General features: G+C 41.1%; 2 protein-coding genes across 2 annotated transcripts in view; one reads left to right on the top strand and one right to left on the bottom strand.

The window, feature by feature from the left end:
* The window catches only part of hectd2.S (HECT domain containing E3 ubiquitin protein ligase 2 S homeolog), a 196683-nt gene that overhangs the window by 22942 nt on the left and 151522 nt on the right, over positions 1-22219 (top strand). The window lies entirely within an intron of this gene.
* Positions 171-1686, bottom strand: LOC121396231 (cAMP-dependent protein kinase type 3-like). Its single transcript, XM_041571015.1, has 2 exons — positions 1553-1686; positions 171-464 (listed from the first exon to the last, which is right to left on the bottom strand). Exons 1-2 carry the CDS (start codon positions 1562-1564, stop codon positions 246-248), a joined length of 231 nt encoding a protein of 76 aa, XP_041426949.1. The 5' UTR covers positions 1565-1686; the 3' UTR covers positions 171-245.

Raw genomic sequence — 22219 nt, 5'->3', positions numbered from 1 at the left:
GTGGCAAAGGCAGGCACAAGAGGTAACGTTCAGTAAAATCCGCATATTAATGAATTTGCTTAGTTACGTCCCTTCGCCAGGGCGCAACTTTGCCAGGCATAAGGGAGTGAATTACTGATAGTCTATCTCCTTCGCTAGTGAAGTTACACCTGCGTCCGTTAGTAAATCGGCCAAGTAACGAAATGACATCACGCTGGCCGAATTTTCGCTAACGTTAGGCACTTCACCCTTTAGTAAAACTGCCCCTATATCTCTGTCCCTCTGTTGCTACCCACCTTTTTCAGCAGATGTATTAAATCATCATCCAGCCAGTTTGGTATTTCAGGCTCATCGTTGATGATCGAATCAATGAGCTCCTGTTTGGTAAACCTGTAAAAAGGGTTCTCTCCGGAGGCTATTTTGCAGATGGTGATGCCACAGGACCACCAGTCGACTGCTGCATTGTAAGGTTTTTCTTGCAGAATCTTGAAAAGAAAGGAAAGTTATAGTTTAGGAGCAGCATGGCATCCTCTGTGTATGTTTACTGGGATTATGTTAACAACAGAATTCAATAGATTTAGCTGGCCATTGTGTGCAATGAGAAATGCATGTGACCCAATCAGCGGGGTATGAGTAGAAACAACTGTATTGTCACATGCAGTATGGGAGATGCCTGGCACAACATGGGTGGTGTAAAACTCAATTAGTAATATCATTTATCATGTAAAGTTATATGATATAAAAAAAAAGTCTAGTTACCAGTAGCAACCAATCAGCAGAAAGCACTAAAAGCAAATATTTCTTCGGTTGCTATGGGTTACAGACCCGGTCGAGTGCCTTGTACTACATATGCGGGTTGATATTTTTCTATTGATAAAGGCAAATATGCCTATTTGTATAACATGTTGGTATATATAAAACATTAGGCAGGGGCACAAAATGTCTCAATGTCTTAAATATATTGATAATGGGTTGAGTGCAGAGGACTCTTGTATTTGTCTATATGTATTTTGTGGTCACAGTCTCATTGCACCCCCGCCTAATGGTTTTAAAAATTAGTGATGAGCACAACTTTCCCTTGTTTGTTATAGTTTATACAGGAGCAGTGACCAGCTCCATGTTGTAGCTCCCACCCTTCCCAGCTATAGTCAGGTGATTCCACTGGTGTCTAATAAAAGGGCAACAGAGTTTGGGAGTTTACTTTGAAAGCAGCAAGTAAGTTGCAGGTAAAACTTAGTAAGATGTATAATAATGCAATATAATTCTTAATGAATCAGATGCAAGTTGAGTGTAGGACTGGCCAGAAAAGGGATGACTTGGACGTAGTTGGCCAGCTTAAATATCTTGCAATATATGGACAAACAATCCCTGTTTTGTTTTAAGGGTAAGGCATTTTTTAGTAGCTGTATGCACATGTCTCAAATATATTGATAATGGGTTGAGTGCAGAGGACTCTTGTATTTGTCTATATGTTGGTATATATGTCATCATCAGCTAAATACAGCTCTGTTGTCTTGCCATATTCTCCTTTACTTGGTTTCTTCTGTAAATGTATTGTAATTCCATGTCTTACCTCTGGGGCCATGTATGATGTAGTTCCGGCTCGGCCTGTGATGGTATCACCTTTGTAGACGTTTTGTACAGCCAGGCCGAAGTCTGAGATTCTGATGTGGCCTTGGTGATCCAATAAGATGTTACGGGGTTTGATGTCTCTGCAATATAGAGAATAAAGGAGTTACACAGAAGAAGACAAGGGCTGATGATCTGTAGAGAAACCTGTGTGCGGCCTCTGCTGTAGAAAGTTACAGAGATGAAGAAATCGATACTGACCGATGGATGATCCCCTTGCTGTGCAGGAATTGCAGGCCACATACCATCTCTGCAGAATGGAACCTTTTAAACAAAGAAATAATGGTTAACTCCATAAAGATGAGTCTATAATATGTGCCTATTCATTTCAGATAATGTAAAATAATTGACTATTAAATTTGAATATGATGCTTCCTAAATGTACATATGTTATTATTCCATCCTTCTTACAATGTGAGTTTTCTGATCGCTCTATAAGGAGAGCGTTAGTAATGATATGGATAAAAAACACAGCTATATCTGCCTTGGGTTCTTAACAAGATAGCGCACTCAAACACAGGGCGTATTTATCTACAAACCCAAAGTAACCCATGGAAACCAATTAACTGTTTGCTTTTATTGTTCAACCCTCACTATTCAGTTACTCTGGGTAACTACCAGGTGCACATTTGCCCAGTGTTACTAAATGTGCTTTATGGAGTGAAAAAGGAGCAAATATATGGGATAATGTAATAAAAAGTGCTGTCTCATTAATGGTTATTAGCCAAGTTAAAAGTATTAAAAAGTATTTCTTGGTAATATTATACTATTACCATTTACAGCATGTGCTACTTACAGGACTCTGTCCATGTCTAGGCTGTCGTGTTTTTTCAGCTCGTCTGCCAGGCTTCCCCCGCTCAGGAACTCCATTACGAAAAAGGCATGCCGCTGGTGACACAGACAAATAACACATACATTTAAGTTAGTACACAGATATATAAAAACAAATAGGATTGGGCAAGGAGTCTGCTGGATTTTATCAATAAAAAAAAATATATATATAAAAATATAAATATATAAATAAAAAAAAAAAAAAAAATATATATATATATATATATATATATATATATATATATATATATATAAACCGGCACTCACAGGGTTTGCATGAAAAATCAATCGTTCAAACAACAAGTTTTGCCCTTGAGAAAGGTTCCTGTGGGGAACCGAAACGTCGGATTCAATAAACCTTATTTTATTATTTAACCATATTGAACGATTGATTTTTCATGCAAACCCTGTGAGTGCCGGTACCACGTGCAATTTCTATCTCAGCCAGTCTCAGAATTTGTTCGGGTGCAGGGTCAAATATTTGATACAAGGTTCCAAAGGACCCGCACTCCAGTTTCCGCGAAAATATTTCGATTTTATTCATACTTGTGCATCCAATGGTTTTCACATATTTTTTTAAAAATCTGTACAAACAACGGTGGTGAAAATTATGTATTACTATTACCTTCACATTTGTACAAATGTTTAAATTGCCTGTAATGGTTTTTTCTAAGTCATGACGTCATACTTGGCGCCAATTTTGAGAGGGATTTAAGTATTCACTTGCACACATGTCATTTATCCTTGAAAAAGGTCCCAGAGAGGACCGAAACGTTGGAAATGAATTACAGAATGGAATGCACAGCCATTAGTATGCAGAAACCTGGGTGCTAGTCTGAGAAGTATGAAGACAAAATGCAGGGATTGACAGCACTCCAAGGAAATACATCAAGTCAATAATTCAAATGAAAGTGGAGATTTATTGGTGATCCAACGTTTCGGCTCCGCACAGAAGCCTTCGTTAGGGAAAGAAATCTTCAGAAAGGACCCGCACTCCAAATAGTTCAATCAAAGTGTATTTTATTGAATCATCACTCACGTGTCCAACGTTTTGGCCCACATTGGGGCCTTTATCAAAGATAAGTGCAAGTGGTTGTGTGAATACTTAAATACAAAAAAAGTGGGCGTACAGATGACTACAATCAACATCTATCATTGGTATGATTTATTTTTCTTTTTAGATGTTGATTGTAGTTCTGCTGTACTGGGACAAAGTAAACAGATTATCAAGAGTTTTTAATCTACAATCTTTGTAAGACACTTTACTTTTTTACTTTTTTATGTGTAATAATATACTCACAACTACATAAATTGGGAAGGATATTCCGAACACAAGGTTGCACAGCATAGATTACACAGCACATAAAAAGAAATGTGAAAATAGAGATATCTTGTGGCACAATTTTAAAAAGACATGTAATCACTAATTGAATATGTAACCACGATTGTTTATTTGCATTGATTGGTAATGATGTAATCTGTATGCCCACTTTTTTTGTATAAGTATTCACACAACCACTTGCACTTATCCTTGATAAAGGCCCCAATGTGGGCCGAAAAAATGGCTATACTGAGTCAATGTTGTACCTGGGTTTGAAAAGCGGCATAGCCTCGGCAAAGAAATTCACAGTCCCTTGAGATGTTTAGGACTTGTGCCTCGGTGACAATGCTCTCGTAGTCTGTCTCTGATTTTCTGATGGACTTGAGAGCCACATATGGCCGCCTGTCTTTCAACTTGGCCAGCATTACCTGAGAAAACAAGAAAGGAGTCAATACATACTGAATTTAGAGCACTAACATGGGAAAAACATTGACATGTAGTTGGATATATTATTTAGTTTAGCATTTTGTTTTGTACTTTGGGCCAGATTGAATTTAGCGAATTTCAATTCAATTCAGATAAACTTGTCTCATTATTTATAACAAGAAAACTCTATTGAATGCTAAGGTACAAAACTGAAGTTGAACTAGGAGAATCCTTTTCTCTTGTCTAACTGAATCTCGTATATATGTTTTCAAGTGATATACCAAAAAATAACTTTTTCTTCATTGAAGTGAATCTGTCCCATTATTGGAAATAGTCTGCAGAACACTAATTCCTATAACTTCCTACCACATTTAGGATTTAGAACCTACAAAAAAAAGCTGTGCCTAATGGAAACCAGTCACTCACTTTGCCAAATCCTCCTGTTCCCAGCACAGAGAAGAAGTCGTAGCTGGAGGCACTGAGCGGGTCAAGCCTTGAAGACTGAGCTGGTCTCACGGTGTTGGCTCCTCCTGGTGAAGAAAAGAGATATTATTTACAGCACATGTAATAATACAGGTATTGGATCTATTATCCAGATTGTTCAGGACCTGGGGTTTTCCGGATAATGGATCTTCATTCCTTAAGTCTACTAGAAAATAATTTAAACATTAAATAAACCCAATAGGCTGGTTTTGTCGGCAATAATGATCAATTTTATCTTATTTGGGATCAAGTACAAGGTACTGTTTTATTATTACAGAGAAAAAGGAAATCATTTTAAAAAAAATTGATTATTTGGATAAAATGGAGTCTATGGGAGGTGGCCTTTCTGTAATTTGGAGCATTCTGGATAATGGGTTTCTGAATAACAGATCCCATACCTGTATATAGTTAATATAATCCTACTATGATTCTTAAGAAGCAGTTCATTGCGTTATTAGATGATTTTCAAAGCACCAGAAGGTCAAAATACATGGTAAACTATGACCCGTGGCTCATATATTGTAACAGCACCCCACTGATATAAAACTATACATAAACAATAACGTAACTGAGGAAAGAGAGTAGAAAAAATACTATAATGGTAAAATGATAATGATGTAGGGGTGCTATTCATTAGTGGCCATTATACTATTAGATGTCATGGGCCAAAATTGCATTACCTTAATCTGAGGGTCTCAAATTAGGGTGTATTTTTACAAGCTGATACAGTTACTATAACATTATATGGTGGGGTTTTGCAATAAAAGGGGCAGATCTAGGTACCAATAACAACCATTAACTTGTCACCTTGTCAGCAAAAATCTGATTAGTTGTTTTGAGTTACTAACCATAGATGCAATTTTGCATCTATATAAGTAACCAAGCCCTACACAGCAATTGTACTGGTAAATTGACCGTTGGAAATCGTTGGAAATTATGTGGGCTGCACCTTTTTGCAATTTAGTGAATTATGTATTCAATTTAAATAATGCACAGGCAGATTCTCTAAATATAACAAGAAGGAGACGCCTTATGGGGGTTGATATATAAACATATGGGATTATAAATTTAAATGGGCACAGGTCTAATAACCTATAGCAAGTAATCAGCAGGTAGCATTTACTGGTCAACTGCTTGGCTCATATGGGTTAGTGCCCTTGGGCAAACTTGGTGTCTTTAATTACATGTGGGGATACGTGTTAATAGTACCAGTGCAATTACCCCTAAAAGCCAATCAGGTTACTCTAGTCATTTCAAGCTGAAATACACTGTTTCAAGATGCTTGATGATTAGTTGCCATTGCCATCTGCACTTGAGCAATTTAGGGCCTATGTTAGTAGCTAAGCTCTAAACAGTGATTGCCCAAATAAATTATGTGCAGCTCACAATCACATGGGCCATTCCTTCATCCAAAAGCAATTTTATCCTTTACCTTCATTAATCTCCTCCCTTCTCCGTTTCTCCTCCCTGCAGCTCTCATCTGGTAACCTCTGCTCCTCCAAACTCCTCGCTCTCTTCTTCTTTCCATCTTCATTCTCCTCGCTTCCTGTTCTTCTTTTCTTCTGTGAAGGTCCGGGGTCCGAAATGCCAAAATTTGGATAAATCCGCCTCATTTTCTCTCTCAAATCGCACAAATCTCTCTCCTCTCCTCTCTCTCTCTCAAAGTCACCTCAGCAACAGTCACTTTCCAACGGTTGAGGTCTCATGCCCTGTGCCACTGCATGACATCATCACCTGGGCACAGGCTGGAAGAAACCATTGCAGCACAGGGCCAGGTACATAGTTCTATATTCACTTACAGATTCTATGGTCTGTATTCTATACATTCTCTATGCTGTTAGTGTATTAGCTTTGTTATACTTAATGTATTTATGTTTCTTTCCTTTAGAATTCCATATAGAATGAATAATGGATGCCCACCCTTTGAATTCTAGCTACATAGATATATATATATATCACACCCTTAGGGGCAGCATAATAGCATTAATAGCATTCATTACAGGACTTATTTTAGAATTAAAGCTCTATGGGTTCCACTTTCTGGGGTACACTGTAGAGCGCACTGTTTTGGGGTCCTTGAAAAAATTATACAGATGGGTTGGACTCGCCATTTGGCACTGTCCTTTCACCCCTTGTCCCTTTTCATCATTATTTCATCTGTTTGTATTTAAAGCAATGCTGTGCCAAGTTACTTATGTCTATTTATGTTTCTCTCTATACATATATATGACCCATGGTTGGGCCATCCAGCCTATGTCAATCACCCTTCTCTGCATGAATGAACGCTGCCAAGGGGACTGAGTTAAATGAAGGAGGAACAAGGTCCAGGCTATGGGCTAGGCGATATATAGAAGAGGTATGTGTTTTTGCTCCATCCACCATTGAACTGGCCTCTTCTGCCAACCCTTCCCAGCTCCTGTGTCTAGAAATTTCCCCATGCCCTGCTGCCCACAGTAAAACTTATCACGGCTCCAGCCACCCCAGTAGTTATGCAACTGAGTGATCATGGGGTTAACGTAAATGGAATTTAAACCTTAATACCCTCTCTTTAATTTAAAGGAGAAGGAAAGCTTGAAAAAACAAACATGGCATACACGTTCGCCATCACCCCACCTCCAGAAATGCCACAATGTAAACTGTAATGTAGTTTATTGATTTTTGAGAAACATAGAAAAGGGATGGCCAATTGCAGCCTTTTGTTTGCACTTTGCTGATATCAGATTTGCAAATGAGGCCTAATTAGTCAGGGTGAGATGAAACTGCTCTACAAGTACTGACTTTTTTAGTACAAGATTCAAGGAAGTACATTGTTCCTAGTCCCTTGTCAACCTTCTCAACCTTAGAAATGTGCAATGGATTCAAGCATTTTACATATAATGCATAATACACAATCCAACCAAACTCCACCAAAGGATGGTAATGACACATGTCACGCAGACGGGAGAATCAAACAAACTTGAGTATCCGACAGTTTTAGTACAGTTCTAAAGCTTTTTTATAGACCTTTTGGATTTCCCAGATCTTTATATATCATTTATGTGCTATCATACAGGTATATATGAACCAAGGCTTATGTCTTTTGGTCTAGACATAAGCGTCACTTCTTTTCCTGTTCCCTTATTGCATTATTCATAAATGTGCACATGGGAAAATCCTCCTATTCAATTGTATAGACAAAGTCACAAAACCAATGATCTTGCATTGTGCTGAATCGGACTTATGAAACTGGCATGAAGGCTGGTTTAGTGAATGATTCAGATTTGTTGGGTGCACTCATTGTAGCATTTGTCCATAGACATAGACATTTGAGATAGACATACTGGATCTCTACTCATGCAATTGCTTATAATTGCAACACACCATTGGCATTAAGCCTCTGTGCCATGCCAGATCATACTCCTTACATTCTTCTGAGCTCCAGTTGGGTATTAAACCGTGCCCTAATTCACACTATTGCCAGCTAACTTCCCAAGCAAGTCTTGCCAACATACACCATTATTAGGCTTTATTAAGGCATTCATGATTGATTATTATAGGCAGGAAGCCAAAAACACTTTAATGCACTTCCTTGCATAGCTTATGCTATTATATCCTTATATAGCTATTTATAGCTTGGAAATTCACAATTCTGGGCATCATTTTTACTTCCCTCAGTACAATACACTATTAATACAGCAGGCATAGCAAGATGTTGCATTATATCAGACATTCGATTTCATTTGTTCCAACAGATATGTCCAGCCTACTGCATAAAAAATAAAGAAAACAAACATTTGAATGTTTGCCATGAGTTACTCGAAAAATGTGCCCACAGGTAATAAATGAGCCCCACTGTGTTCTAGATAGCGCAGTCGTTGGATGTTCAGAAGCCTTAGCAAGGCAAAATAAACAACTTCAAATCATATTTAAAGTATTTAATTTATGAAAACTGGCTATATTTAAAAGCAGAAACAGCTCAGACTGATTAGAAGTGCTGAAAAACAGAAGAACAGAAACATTACAAACAGGGGAGTTTAGGGATGATTTATTAATTTGTGTTGTCCTATTATAGTATTATAATACATTGTAATAGGGATTGTGTCATGGGAAAACATATTTTCTTCAACAATCAGTTAATAGTGCAGCTCCAGCCAGTGTCGGACTGGGACACCAGAGTCCTACCCAAAAACTTTTGACCAGGGGCCAACAATTAATCTTAGACCAGGGGCCCACTCTTAGTATTATTTTTCTCCCTCTCCTCACTCAACCACTATTCTCCGAGTCTCTTTTCTTTACATACTATACTCTATTTTTACATCTATTTAGCCTATTTGTTCTAATAGAAATGGCCATGAAATAGGCCAAATGTTTAGCAGCATGAGGGCCCACTGACACCTAGGCCCACCGTGACACTGGCTCCAGCAGAAATCTGCACTGAAATCTGTTATTTTTCAGATATAATTTTGAAATCTGACATGGGGCTAGACATATTGTCAGTTTCCCAGGTGCACCTGTCATGTGACTTGTGCTCTGATAAACTTTATTGCTGCACTGCAAGTTGGAGTGATATCACCCTGTCCCTCCCCCCCCCCAGCAGTCTATACACAAGATAACAGTTTCTTGGTACATATGAAAATATCACTCAGTAGTAAAAATACATGTCCCACTGTGACTCCTTAAGTTACATTGAGAAGGAGAAACAATAGCCTGCCTGAAAGCAGTTCCATCCTGAAGTGATGGCTCTTTCTAAAAGCACAGGATCAGGCAAAATGACCTGAGTTGGCTGCCTACACACCAATTTTACAAAAACAATTTAAACGGAATAACATTTTATATGGTAGAGTGAATTATTTGCAGTGTTAACAGTGTAATTTGGAAATAAAAACTACACGTTAAAAATCATGACAGTGTCCCTCTAAACTTGAGGACATTGTTAAATGGGGTGGGGGTTAAAAAAAGAACATTGTGTTCAGTGGAACTTACATTTAGTGGAACTTACATTTAAAGATGGGCGGTCGGCAGTGGCGGCTGTTTCATCCTTCCTGGCAGTGATGTCCTCTTCCGATGATGACTCATGCCTTTCTGCATGTGGCAAGCCCCAGGCAGTCTTATAAGATTGTGTCTGGTGAATACTGACATCATATATAGGCACGGAACGCAACCAACCAGATTAGCGCTGGCCAGCATTGGATTTAAAAAAGATGGGGAATTGATCAATGCACATTCCCTGGTCCCCTGTCACATAAGTAATCTATACAGATGCATGTATTTACAAAAACAGGGATTTTTAGTTACTAAGTTATGATCATAAAATTGGTAAGCCACCATACCACGTCAAGGTAAACCCCATATGGCGGTCCCTAACTATTTACCTCCGGTCATAGTTTTCAAAGGCTGGTACCCCCTGCATGGTAGTATTTCTTGGGTTAAGTGTCTCCTGACCTGGGCATTGGTTTCACTCGGTGACGGTTTTGTCCTCCTCCGCCATTAGCTTTTAAAAGAGAGTGATTGCCTAGAGCGCAGCATTGAATCTCTTTTAAGAGAGAGAGACTGCCCAAACCAACATCTATTTTTAAAGTCATGGGACCACCATTTTCCACTCTGCTTCTGCAAAATTCAAAAAAGGAGGGTTTTGGGAGCACTCCAAGGGTAAGTAAAAATATATTTAAATACAATGGAAGTGCTACTGATCTTGCCAAATTAACTACAAACAGCGAAAAAGAAGGGGGATTGTTCAATGCACATTCCCTGGTCCCCTGTTTTATTAGTAATCCCATATCTAAGCTAATGCATGTATCAACAAAAACAGGGTTTTAGTTACAAGGTTATGATCATAACTTGAATTTAAACATGGCAACAGGCAAGAGGGTAAAATAGACAGGCCCTTATTAGGTAAAGGTGGCCCAGATAATCTCAGAAAGTGCAGCACAGCCAGGTCCTATTTAAAATTAGAAACAACACAACAATTAACCGAATGCCAAAGATAAATAATCAATACGTCTAAGTCCGAAGAAAGATCACAACATTTTCAGGATTTTTGAATTCAGAGTTTAGTAAATGACCCCCTTAACATAGACTTTATGGGATCTGTCTGCACAGGCCATGAAAAAACCCTAAAAGTTTTTGTCCATGTTTGGCTGACCTCATCCCACATTACATCATGTCATGCCCCCTTAATAATCAGGCTACATCTTTCTTGGCTTCTTGTAGAGGCAAACGTAAAGTCTGAAAGGCAGTGCACTGATCTAAAAAAATTATATCAGCATAAAGGACATGGAGCACTCATGGGACACTTTTATTAGTAATAACATAAACCCCCAAGAAAATTCACCTTGATGTGGTTTGATTTACATTTCTGACTTCCTGGCTGCAGGGAATTGTGGCAACCAAAAGACTACAAGAAATAATAAAAGCTGTGATATTTTTTCCTGGGACTCAAAACAGGTGTATTTTACTGTGTTTGAAATCTATCACAAGTCAATCAGTGAAGGTTAGAACTTGCTTGTTCTTACAATAGGGACAGTTTTAGAAATTAAATGTCAGTTGAATTCCAAGATATGTGACAAGGAAGGACAGCAAAAAAAAAGACTGAGGACTGGACATAAACAGGAATAAGAATATAGATGCTCGAGTGCAGTTCTAGAATTACAGTGCCAAATTTACTGTAGCAGAGTCTAATTTAAAAGCGAGAATTCCTTTATGGTGCCATTCCCTGTTTCTCTGCTGCCAACGGTCTGGTAACAGGCACATTCTGACCATTCATTATACACCTGGAAAACCCACCCTTGTACCCTCCAATATTCCAGTATAACAGGTATATGTATTATACCATAGCGCAGTATCAGAAACCCCAATTCAGTATGTACTACATTTACTATCATAGGTATCAGCCTAGAGCATAGATTGTTTCACTGCAGAGGAAATTTTTTCTGGCACAAGCTGGGATGATCTGCTGTTGAAGTTTTATAAGAAATGATCTTTACTTCTGCTCTTATGATAACATTCATTGGAAAACTGTACATACAGGTATATGAGCAGGGAAAATGGAATCCTTCAGTTAAGCGTTAATCCCAGCGACACACGGCATGACAATATCTTTCTTTTTCAAATGTCTACCACTATGCATAGAATTTTATGGCTGACATACTTTTCTTGTTACATTCTGATTATTGTGTTTGTATTGGTTTGGTATTTTAATTTAAAGTTGAGCGACCCCTTTAATGCATCAAAATAGGCAGATAAATCTGCTTTTGGAATGGGAAGAGAAAAAAAACTAATATGCTTCTCTGAGTAAACATTAATATGGAAATAAAGGCAAAGAAAATCCTACTTATAGTTAGGGTCTATTTGGCCTTTAATCTATGCTAAGTATGTGGTTGGTAGAACAGGAGCTGGGGCTAATGAAGATTCTTGAATACACGGTTCCCTGTGTCTTTAATGCAGTTCACGCCCACAGAGAAGTCAAACAGATCCAGCCCAGCAGCTTGAATTCAGAGTATTGCAAGGACTAATGTAGCAGCACCGTGATTCACTTTACATTTTGGGGACTTTACTAAGGATTCTGGTGAGTTACAAGATGACTTTCAGCCATGCATGTTTTTCTTTAGCAATCAGTGGGCAATCATCCAGCCCACCACATAAAAATCATTGTTAATGCCTAAGCCAAATATGAACAAGAGCATCTCTTGCGTTGCGCCGATCATGTTTCAAAACAACTGGACAGGCACTTGCTCTGAGGTGTTTCCTATACTTGCAGATGCTTAGTTACTGCTGAACTACAACTCTAAGCATCCTTAAGTAAAAAGATATTGGGGGAGGTTGTAGTCAAATAACAACCAAAGGGCCTCCCGGTAGACATCCTTCAGCTAAAACAGCAAAATGTACTTTAACTTCACTATATAGTTTAATCTTGCTATTCCAGAGGCACAGCTCCCAGTCATAGAACTTTCTTGATTTGTATTTCCTTTCTTTTATTAGTAAACAGAGTGCTAAGTGTGTGTTTACTGACGCACTTCACAGTGTCTGTGGCTTCCGAGTTATCAGGCTGCGTATTCAGTCTCCTTGCACTGCCTGCTACTGCTGGATTATCCCTGCACGGTTGTCTATGCAGGACATTCATTAGAATCATAATAAAAAAGTATTTTCCTGGCTGCTTTCTCATCTGATGCAGTGGAATTCATTAGCCTGCCTATTGTTATGTAAGATGTCAGTGCTGCAAAATGGATCTGGATCTGTCCAAATTTATACCTGTGCGCTTGGAGGCGTAAGAGTGACGTCACAATGCACATGTAACATGGGAGGGCTCTCACTGACTTGGGGCTAACTAGTTAGTAGCCACTTCACTATTCACATTATTTCTGCTTGAAAGCTAGATTGAGAAGCTAGAGGGGAAAGCATGTGATTTCAGTCACTCCTAACTAATATGCTGACATTTTAGTGGTCAATGAAATAGCAGATATTAACAATAAGCAGGAACTGACCTCTGTTTCTTGTGTCTTTGTATTTAATGGAAAGAGTAGCCTAACAATAATTTATATACTCTGCTTTCAGCTGATATGCTTCTCGAAATGGAGTACCCCGAGCAGCCTAAGTTAGTGGTGCACCTAATCCAAAAATACATTTTTCTATTTGACAAATATTAAAGGAGAACTAAACCCCCCCAACCAAAAGTCTCCAAAACTTCCTGGTATTGCCACCCCCCCTATCCGTGATGTACATTAGTTAAAAAAAAACTTTAAGGGGCACATTTACTAAGGGTCGAATATCGAGGGTTAATTAACCCTCAAATTCGACCCTCGAGGTAAAATCCTTCGACTTCGAATATCGAAGTCGAAGGATTTACAGCAAATCCTACGATCGAACGATCAAAGGATTTTAATCCATCGATCGAAGGATTTTCCTTCGATCAAAAAAACCTTAACAAAGTAATGGGGAAGGTCCCCATAGGCTAACATTGTACCTCGGTAGGTTTAAACTACCGAAGTATGTAGTCGAAGTTTTTTTTAAAGAGACAGTAGTTCGACTATCAAGTAGTCGAATGATTTTTAGTTCTAATCATTAAGTCATAGTCGAAGGTCGTAGTAGCCTATTCGATGGTTGAAGTACCCAAAAAAAAACATCGAAATTCGAAGTTTTTTTACTTCCAATCCTTCACTCGAGTTTAGTAAATTTGCCCCCTAATGTCAAAAAAGTTTCGGGATTTTTTTAGAGGAAAACTTAATTAGAATTTGATTCGAGTTTTTGGGTCAGCGCTATTCAATAGAATTTTAAACATTTGAATTTTTTCATAAATGACATACTATTCGAATTTTGAATAAAATCGAATTTATTAAACTTCTAAAGGAATTCACATTACTTTAACATTTGACCTTTGATAAATAACCCCCTTAGAGTGGCAATTATGTCACTTTCAAAATGTGGCACTACGACAACATTAACATGTGATTGTTTCCTGCTAATTTTGTTTACACTCAAGAATTAAGTCAGTGGAAATATCATTAAAATGAAAGAATTGCTATTTATGGGAGGCTCGGTTAAGACACTATGGAACCGAGACTATCTCTTCTGATTGCCTTTCCTATAAGTTGTGGTAAAGAATTTTAATGATTTTCTCTGGGGTCCATTTTGGTTATTATTATATTTCAAGTTTCCAAAAAAATTTGTCTATTTTGATTTTTGCTGCCACAAAATTGAACTGCTTCTTGGATACATAAATGGTATACACTGTACATAATCAACTCTTAAATTAGACCTTTTCTAAATTCAAGGCTTCATGTCTTGACCCAAGTTAACTGTTACACCCAAATTGATAGACCCAAAAATGAGTCAGTAACGGACACTAGACTGGTTCTGCTTCTAATAAGGATTAATTATATCTTAATTTGGATCAAGTACAAGGTACTTTTTTATTGTTACAGAGAAAAAGGAAATCAATTTTAAAAATCTGGATTATTTGATTATAATAGAGTCTATGGGAGCAGGCCTTTCCATAATTTGGAGCTTTCTGGATAATGGGTTTCCGGATAATGGATCCCATACCTGTACAGTATTATGCCTGCCAAAATGCTCTTATATTAAGAGGATTAAGGGACACTATCATAATTTTATCAACAAACTCTTGAAGGTTTGTATTAAAAATATTGTTTCTCTGTCGTCTCAGGGGGACACAGGGAACAGCTGGGGTTAAGCTCCACCCTCTGGAGGCAGGACACTTGAATAATTGATTAAAGGGGCGTGACCTAGGGTCTGGCTTAACCCGGTGCTACGCCAACCTAATCAGTTTTTAAGTGTCCTGCTAGGAGGTAGGACGTGCAAGAAACTCTCTACAGAAGAATTCATTAGACAAGGGGTCTCCCAAGAGCAGGGCTACCTGTATCAACAGGGGACCTCCTTCGTTGGATTCATACCGGGGTCTCTTCCTAGCCCTTGGGCTATAACGACCACCAGATAATTCTAATATAGAAGACATCACTTTAGAGGGGGGCGCAAGCACTTCCGCAGATCCAGCGGCTCCTCCTTGGGCTATTCAGCTATCACAGTCATTGGCCTCCCTTCAAAGTTTACCCGCCATTGCAGACAACTTGGGTAAGGCTCTAGCCAAGTTAGGCCAGAAATCCAGCGGCAAACGCAAAAGGGCAGACTCGTCCAAAGGGGAATCTTCCCTTTTCCCTCCTTCAGACGGCTCCTCAGCAGAAGCAGATTCATCTCAGTCGGAAGGTGAACTTCCCCTTTCTGACGTGTCTTCTGGGGAAGAGGAGGAAGACGAAGCGTCTAGACCCCGTGAACCTCAGCATGACGTTGACAACATCATCAAGGGTGTTCTAGAGGTACTAAAAATTTCTCCTTCACCTGATCGCCAATCTCAAGAGGCAAGTTTATTCAAAAGACAACAAAAATCCTCTACGGTTTTTCCGGCTCACGATCAACTCATTGCCATAGTAAATGACGAATGGAATGCTCCCGAACGAAAGTTTCAGGCTTCCCGAAAATTCTCTAAATCCTATCCCTTTCCCAAGGAATGGGTGGACAAGTGGTCAATGCCACCTATGGTCGACGCACCAGTATCAAGGCTCTCAAGGACCACAGCTCTTCCAGTCACAGATGCGGCGGCATTCAAGGACCCTACCGATAGACGGCTAGAGGGTTTCTTGAGATCAGTATACTCATCTGCCGGATCTACCCTACGCCCTGTCCTGGCTTCCACCTGGGTTTCTAGGGCCATACAGACATGGGCTGAGTCTCTCGTCAAGGACATTCAAGAGGGAGTTCCCAGAACTGAACTTCTTTCTACGGCACAAGCGATAGCTGAAGCCTCTGCATATATGTGCGATGCTACCCTGGACGCTGCCCAAATTACGGCTCGCACATCAGCTCTATCAGTAGCAGCCCGCAGAACTCTTTGGCTTAAAAGTTGGACGGCAGATATTAGTTCCAAAAAGTCCCTTACTTCTCTACCTTTCAAGGGTCAGAAACTTTTTGGAGAGGAATTAGAAAAGATAATCTCTCAAGCCACTGGAGGAAAGAGCTCTTTTCTCCCTCAATCTAAATCCAAAACACCTTCATCCTATAGGCGGGGCAAATTTTTTCGTGGCCAAAGTGGTCGTTACACCAGACGTAGCAATTCACCACACCGTTCCAATTTTCGAGCAAAGACCGGCGATAAGGGACGTCCAGCATGGAAACCGAACAAGTTCCATAACAAGCCCCCAGCAGACAAGTCCACTTCAGCTTGACGGCTCACTCCCTCCGGGGTCACGGCAACCGATTGGGGGCAGGTTGCTTCAATTCCGGGAGGTGTGGACAAGACATTCTTCAGACAATTGGGTCAACGAGATTGTTTCGGAGGGATATCATCTGGACTTCTCTTCTTCCCCCCCCAACAAATTCCTGATGTCCAGGCTTCCAACCGCTCCGACCAAGGCTCAAGCTTTTCTAGACTGTATTTCCAAAATGGAACACAACGGAGTAATTGTTCCGGTACCCCCGCAGGAGAAATTCCCTGGGTTTTACTCCAATCTATTCCTGGTTCCCAAAAGAGACGGTTCCTTCAGACCAGTACTCGACCTGAAGTACCTCAACAAACACATACGGTCTGTACGCTTCAAAATGGAAACGTTACGGTCTGTAATCTGAGGAATGGAACCGGAGCAACTGATGATGTCCCTAGATATCAAGGACGCCTACCTCCACGTCCCTATCTGGCCATCTCATCATCGCTTCCTGAGGTTTGCCTTCAAGAATCGCCATTATCAGTTTGTGGCTCTCCCATTTGGCCTCTCCTCCGCCCCCAGGGTCTTCACCAAATTAATGGCGGTGACTGCAGCCTCTTTACACCTTCAGGGGATATCAGTGACTCCCTATCTGGACGACCTGCTCTTGAAGTCCAGGACAAGGGAGCAGGGCAAATCAGATCTCAAGAGGGCGATTCTACTTCTCCAGGGCTTCGGCTGGACCATAAACTGGGACAAATCCAATCTCATTCCCAGCTACCAGATGACATTTCTGGGGTTGGAGTTCAACACCCTTTCCCAGCGGGTTACTCTACCACTGGACAAACAGAAGAAGTTGAGAGATCAAATCAACCATCTAGCTTCCCTCCAGTTTCCCACAGTTCATCTAGCCATGAAAGTATTGGGATCGATGGTTTCATCCATGGAGGCGGTTCCATTCGCCCAGATACATCTACGACCTCTCCAAGCCAACATACTGTCCCGCTGGAAGGGAGGTCAGCTCTCTCAAAAGATCACTCTACTGCAGTCGACAAGGGATTCCCTTCTATGGTGGCTACAACAAGACAATCTGTCAAGGGGCCAATCCTGGGCAACTCCGGAATGGACAGTGATAACTACAGACGCCAGTCTTCTAGGCTGGGGGGCGACATGGGACAACCTATCCGTACAGGGACTATGGTCCGCTCCCGAAAGACTTCTTCCAATAAATATCCTAGAACTTCGGGCAGTCCGACTGTCACTCCAGCACTGGACGCATCAATTGCAGACAGGATCAGTGAGAGTTCAGAGCGACAACTCCACCACAGTCGCCTACATAAACAGACAAGGAGGAACCCGCAGCAAGGCAGCTCTAGCGGAGGCCCAACAGATACTAAGCTGGGCAGAACTAAACTCAGTAAGGCTGTCGGCCATCCACATTCCAGGGGTGAACAACACGAAAGCGGATTTCCTCAGCCGGAACCAGCTAGATCCAGGAGAATGGGAGCTTCATCCAGAGGTGTTCTCCCAACTGGTCAGTCAGTGGGGCCTTCCCCAGATAGACCTGATGGCCTCCAGAACCAACCGCAAAGTACAGTCATTCTTCGCCCGCGCCCGGGATCCGTTAGCAGCAGGAGTGGATGCCATGACCCAAAGTTGGCACTTCGACCTAGCCTACGTCTTCCCTCCTCTACCCATGTTGCCCAGGGTCCTCAAAAAGATCCGACGATCGCACATCAAGGTCATTGTAATAGCTCCCTATTGGCCCAGAAGAACATGGTTCTCCGATCTTCAAGAGATGTCGGTGTCTCAACCAGTTCGCCTACCATCCAGGGACGATCTCCTTTACCAGGGACCCATAGTACATCACAATCCGGGCCTCTTCGCTTTGACGGCCTGGCTATTGAAGCAGACAATTGGCGAAGAAGAGGCATATCTGAAGAGGTCATTGCCACAATGTTAAGATCTCGCAAACCTTCCTCATCCAAAGCCTACCATAGGGTATGGCGCAGCTACTGGACTTGGTGCCAAGAGGCAGGGTTCTCCTTTCTTGAGTACAACATACCAAGAATCTTGTCCTTTCTACAACAAGGTTTTCAGCTGGGCCTCAAGCTCAGCTCACTGAAGGTACAAGTATCGGCACTATCAGCTCTCTTCCATTCTCGACTAGCTCTAGAAGATACTGTCCATACCTTCCTGCAGGGTGTTGCCCATGTAGCACCACCGTTTCGCCCTCCGATCCCAGGTTGGGATCTCAATCTTGTTCTTGCAGCCTTACTGGATCCTCCCTTCGAACCCATGGGTACTATCTCTGACAAGCTGCTTACCTGGAAGGTAGTATTCCTAGTGGCGATTTCGTCAGCAAGAAGAGTATCCGAACTCAGTGCTCTCTCCTGTGATCCTGCTTACCTAGTTTTCCACAAAGATAAGGCAGTTCTACGCACTGTTCCATCATTCCTACCCAAGGTAGTGTCTTCATTCCACATCAATCAGGAAATTGTTGTACCTTCCCTTTGCCCGGATCCGACTAACACTAAAGAAAGACGACTTCATAGTCTAGATGTAGTCAGAGCACTCTGCTGGTATATAGAGAAATCGAAGACGTTTCGACGTTCCCAAAGGTTGTTTGTGATCCCAACGGGATCTCGAAGAGGCATGGCAGCCTCTAAGACTTCTATTGCACGCTGGCTCAAGGAACTCATCCATCTAGCTTATATCTCTAAAGGAAGATCTCCACCTGAAGGAGTACGTGCTCATTCCACAAGAGCTATGGGAGCTTCCTGTGCATGGCGCAACTCGGCATCCCTGGATCAGATCTGCAGAGCAGCCACCTGGTCCTCTGTACACACATTTACAAAGTTCTACAGACTTGACACCTTTTCTTCCTCTGAGGCCTCATTTGGCCGTAAGGTGTTACATTCTGTGGTACAATAATGTGTAACAATCTCTTCCGCTCCCACCCTGCTGTTCTCGGGGCTGCTTTGTTAAGTCCCCAGCTGTTCCCTGTGTCCCCCTGAGACGACAGAGAAAATAGGATTTTTTGATACTCACCGTTAAATCCTTTTCTCTGTAGTCGATAGGGGGACACAGGGCTTCCCGCCCCGCGGCGAGATGTTGACCATGTTGGTCCATGAGGGAATACTCCCTGAGTTACCGTTCTGCTAGTTAAGTTTTTTTTTTATGTTTAGCAGTCTCTTTGGTACAAACTGATTAGGTTGGCGTAGCACCGGGTTAAGCCAGACCCTAGGTCACGCCCCTTTAATCAATTATTCAAGTGTCCTGCCTCCAGAGGGTGGAGCTTAACCCCAGCTGTTCCCTGTGTCCCCCTATCGACTACAGAGAAAAGGATTTAACGGTGAGTATCAAAAAATCCTATTATCCTTGTCATCTACTGAATACTGACATCTTGGCTGCAAATGCAGGGAAATCAGTAAATGTTGGTGAGGGAAACATTTAGGGGTTATTTAGAAAGAAATACTTTTTTCAATTGCTTTCCATCTTTAATTTTTTACTGTTCTCTCAAAATTGATGTTTAAATTTGAGTTTGATTTCAGTCCAGCAGCTCAGCCAAATGATTCTGATAATTTTAAGGAATTTTAATTTCAAATTTTTAGCTTATATTTAGTTTATGTTTCTTCTTTCCATGGGATAAAATGTATAATTAATGTTCATGTTATGATAATCCCCTTATAATGACCAAAATGGGATCATGTCTAAAAGTACAATGTTGATTCTATGTACATGGCCAAACGTTTGTGCACACCCTAATTATTCTTAATCTAATTATTGAAAGTGTCTCTTTATGCCACAGCCATGATTGCCAGCGAGGGGTAACTACATCATATGACAATCCCAACAATTATACGTCAACATTGTTTTGGGCATCCCTTTTTAACACCATAATAGGGGGAAATTTACTAAAGGGCGAAGTGGCTAATGCTGGCATAAATTTGCATAAACTCGCCAGCGTGACGTCATTTCAGCACAATTGCCAATGGTAGCTGGCATAATTTCGCCAAGGAGATAGACTCTGGCGCAACTTCGCACTCTAACGCCAGGTGAATTTACGGTCTGGCGAAAGAGCGTTACTATGCAAATTCACTACGTTTTTGATTTTACTGACCGTTACCTCTATCGCCAGACTTGCCTTCGCCACCTCAGACCAGGCAAAGAGCAATAGAGTAGATAGGAGTTCCTCAAAAAAAATTGAAAATGTTTCTAAGTCCCAAAAAACGCTGGCGTTTTCTCCTATTTAAAGGGTGATAGACTGAAAAAGATCGTACATTTTTTTTTGGGGTACCCTCCTTCTCCCCTACATTTGCTAACATATGGCATCTAAACTATACTGTGGGCACATGTGTAGGGCAATATAACAACTTTATATACTGTAATTTTATTAAGGTTCCCTGGCCTTGTGTAGTGTAATGCATTTGCTGCAGCATATACTGTCATTGTACTTTAACTGCACGCCGTATGCAAATTAGCCAACGCTAGCGTAACTTCGAACTGCTGAGAGTAATTTCGCTGGCGTAATTTCACCAGCGTTCGGTACCCTGTGCGCAACTTCGGATCTTTGTGAATTGGCGTTGTCGAGGCAAATTTTTGCCTGGCGAAGTGTTGCATTGTGCACGAAGCCAGCGCTGGCGAATTTTCGCCGGTTAGTGTATTTGCCCCTATGTGAGGTCCATACGGAAATGGTTTGCTGATATGTGAATGGAAGAACTTGACTGTCCTGACCTTGTTTGAATATTTGCTTCCTAAATTCACTCCTGGTGGTATATGTATCAGAGGGTGCTCTTCTGAGAACTTATGCATAAATTTGTTTTTTCTATCTTTTATTTTCAGTTTTTAAAATACAAGAATGTGCAAAAGGAGTGCACTGTGCTGTTGCACATTCTATTAAATAAGTCGTAAATTGAAAGGTGCTTAGTAGAGGAATTTTACATTGTTATATGGGAGGGTATTTGTCCCCCTTTAAAGGAGAAGGAAACCCAGTCGGCGCAAAAACCCTCCCCCCTCCCGTGTGTTGCCCACCCTTCCTCCTCCCCCTTGGCCTACCCGTCCCGCTGGGCAAATGCCCCTAACGTGTTACTTACCCTTCTGCGCAGGTCCAGTCCACGGAGTTCACAGGCACCATCTTCTTCCACGCGATCTTCTTCCTGCTTTGAACGGCATTTTGGCGCAATGCGCAGTAGGAGCATTTCGCCGGTACGGATCTACTGGGCATGTGCCAAAAGTCACGAAGTTTTCCGTGACTTTTGGTGCATGCGCAGTAGATCGTACCGGCGAAATGCTCCTACTGCGCATGCGCCAAAACGCTTGGAAGAAAATGCCGTCGGTGAACTCCGTAGACTGGAACTGCGCAGAAGGGTAACAAGTTTGCGGCATTTGAACAGCGGGATGGGTAGGCCAGGGGGGAGGAGGGAGGGTGGGCAACACACGGGGGGGAGGGTTTTTGCGCCGACTAGGTTTCCTTCTCCTTTAATAGTGAATCCTTTGTTTCAATTAAATTAAATAGAATCTGTGCCCCCTAAGAAATTCTACATACAGTAACAAATATACGTATTTTTGTTAAAAGCACAATTAAAAAAAGCTTAATCGAAAAGAGAACAATTCAGTCTTTATATAAGAGTCCATTTAACACTAACAAAACAAATAAGTGCAATGTAGACATTTGAAAGTACTGCTGTGTTGCTATGTCACATTTCCTTTAGACAGATCTAGTGAAGGGGGGATTTCCGTGCCAATACTCAATTCACATGCCACTAAAAATAGAATTAGTACATCAAGTTACCACAGCCCCTGGGCAATAAAGGCTGCAGAAAAATATCCTGATAAAGTAAATATGTGGACAACCGTGATA

Source organism: Xenopus laevis, chromosome 7S (genome assembly GCF_017654675.1).
Source record: "Xenopus laevis strain J_2021 chromosome 7S, Xenopus_laevis_v10.1, whole genome shotgun sequence".
NCBI classification, from domain to species: Eukaryota; Metazoa; Chordata; class Amphibia; order Anura; family Pipidae; genus Xenopus; species Xenopus laevis.
This window is presented reverse-complemented; position numbering and strand designations above follow the sequence as displayed.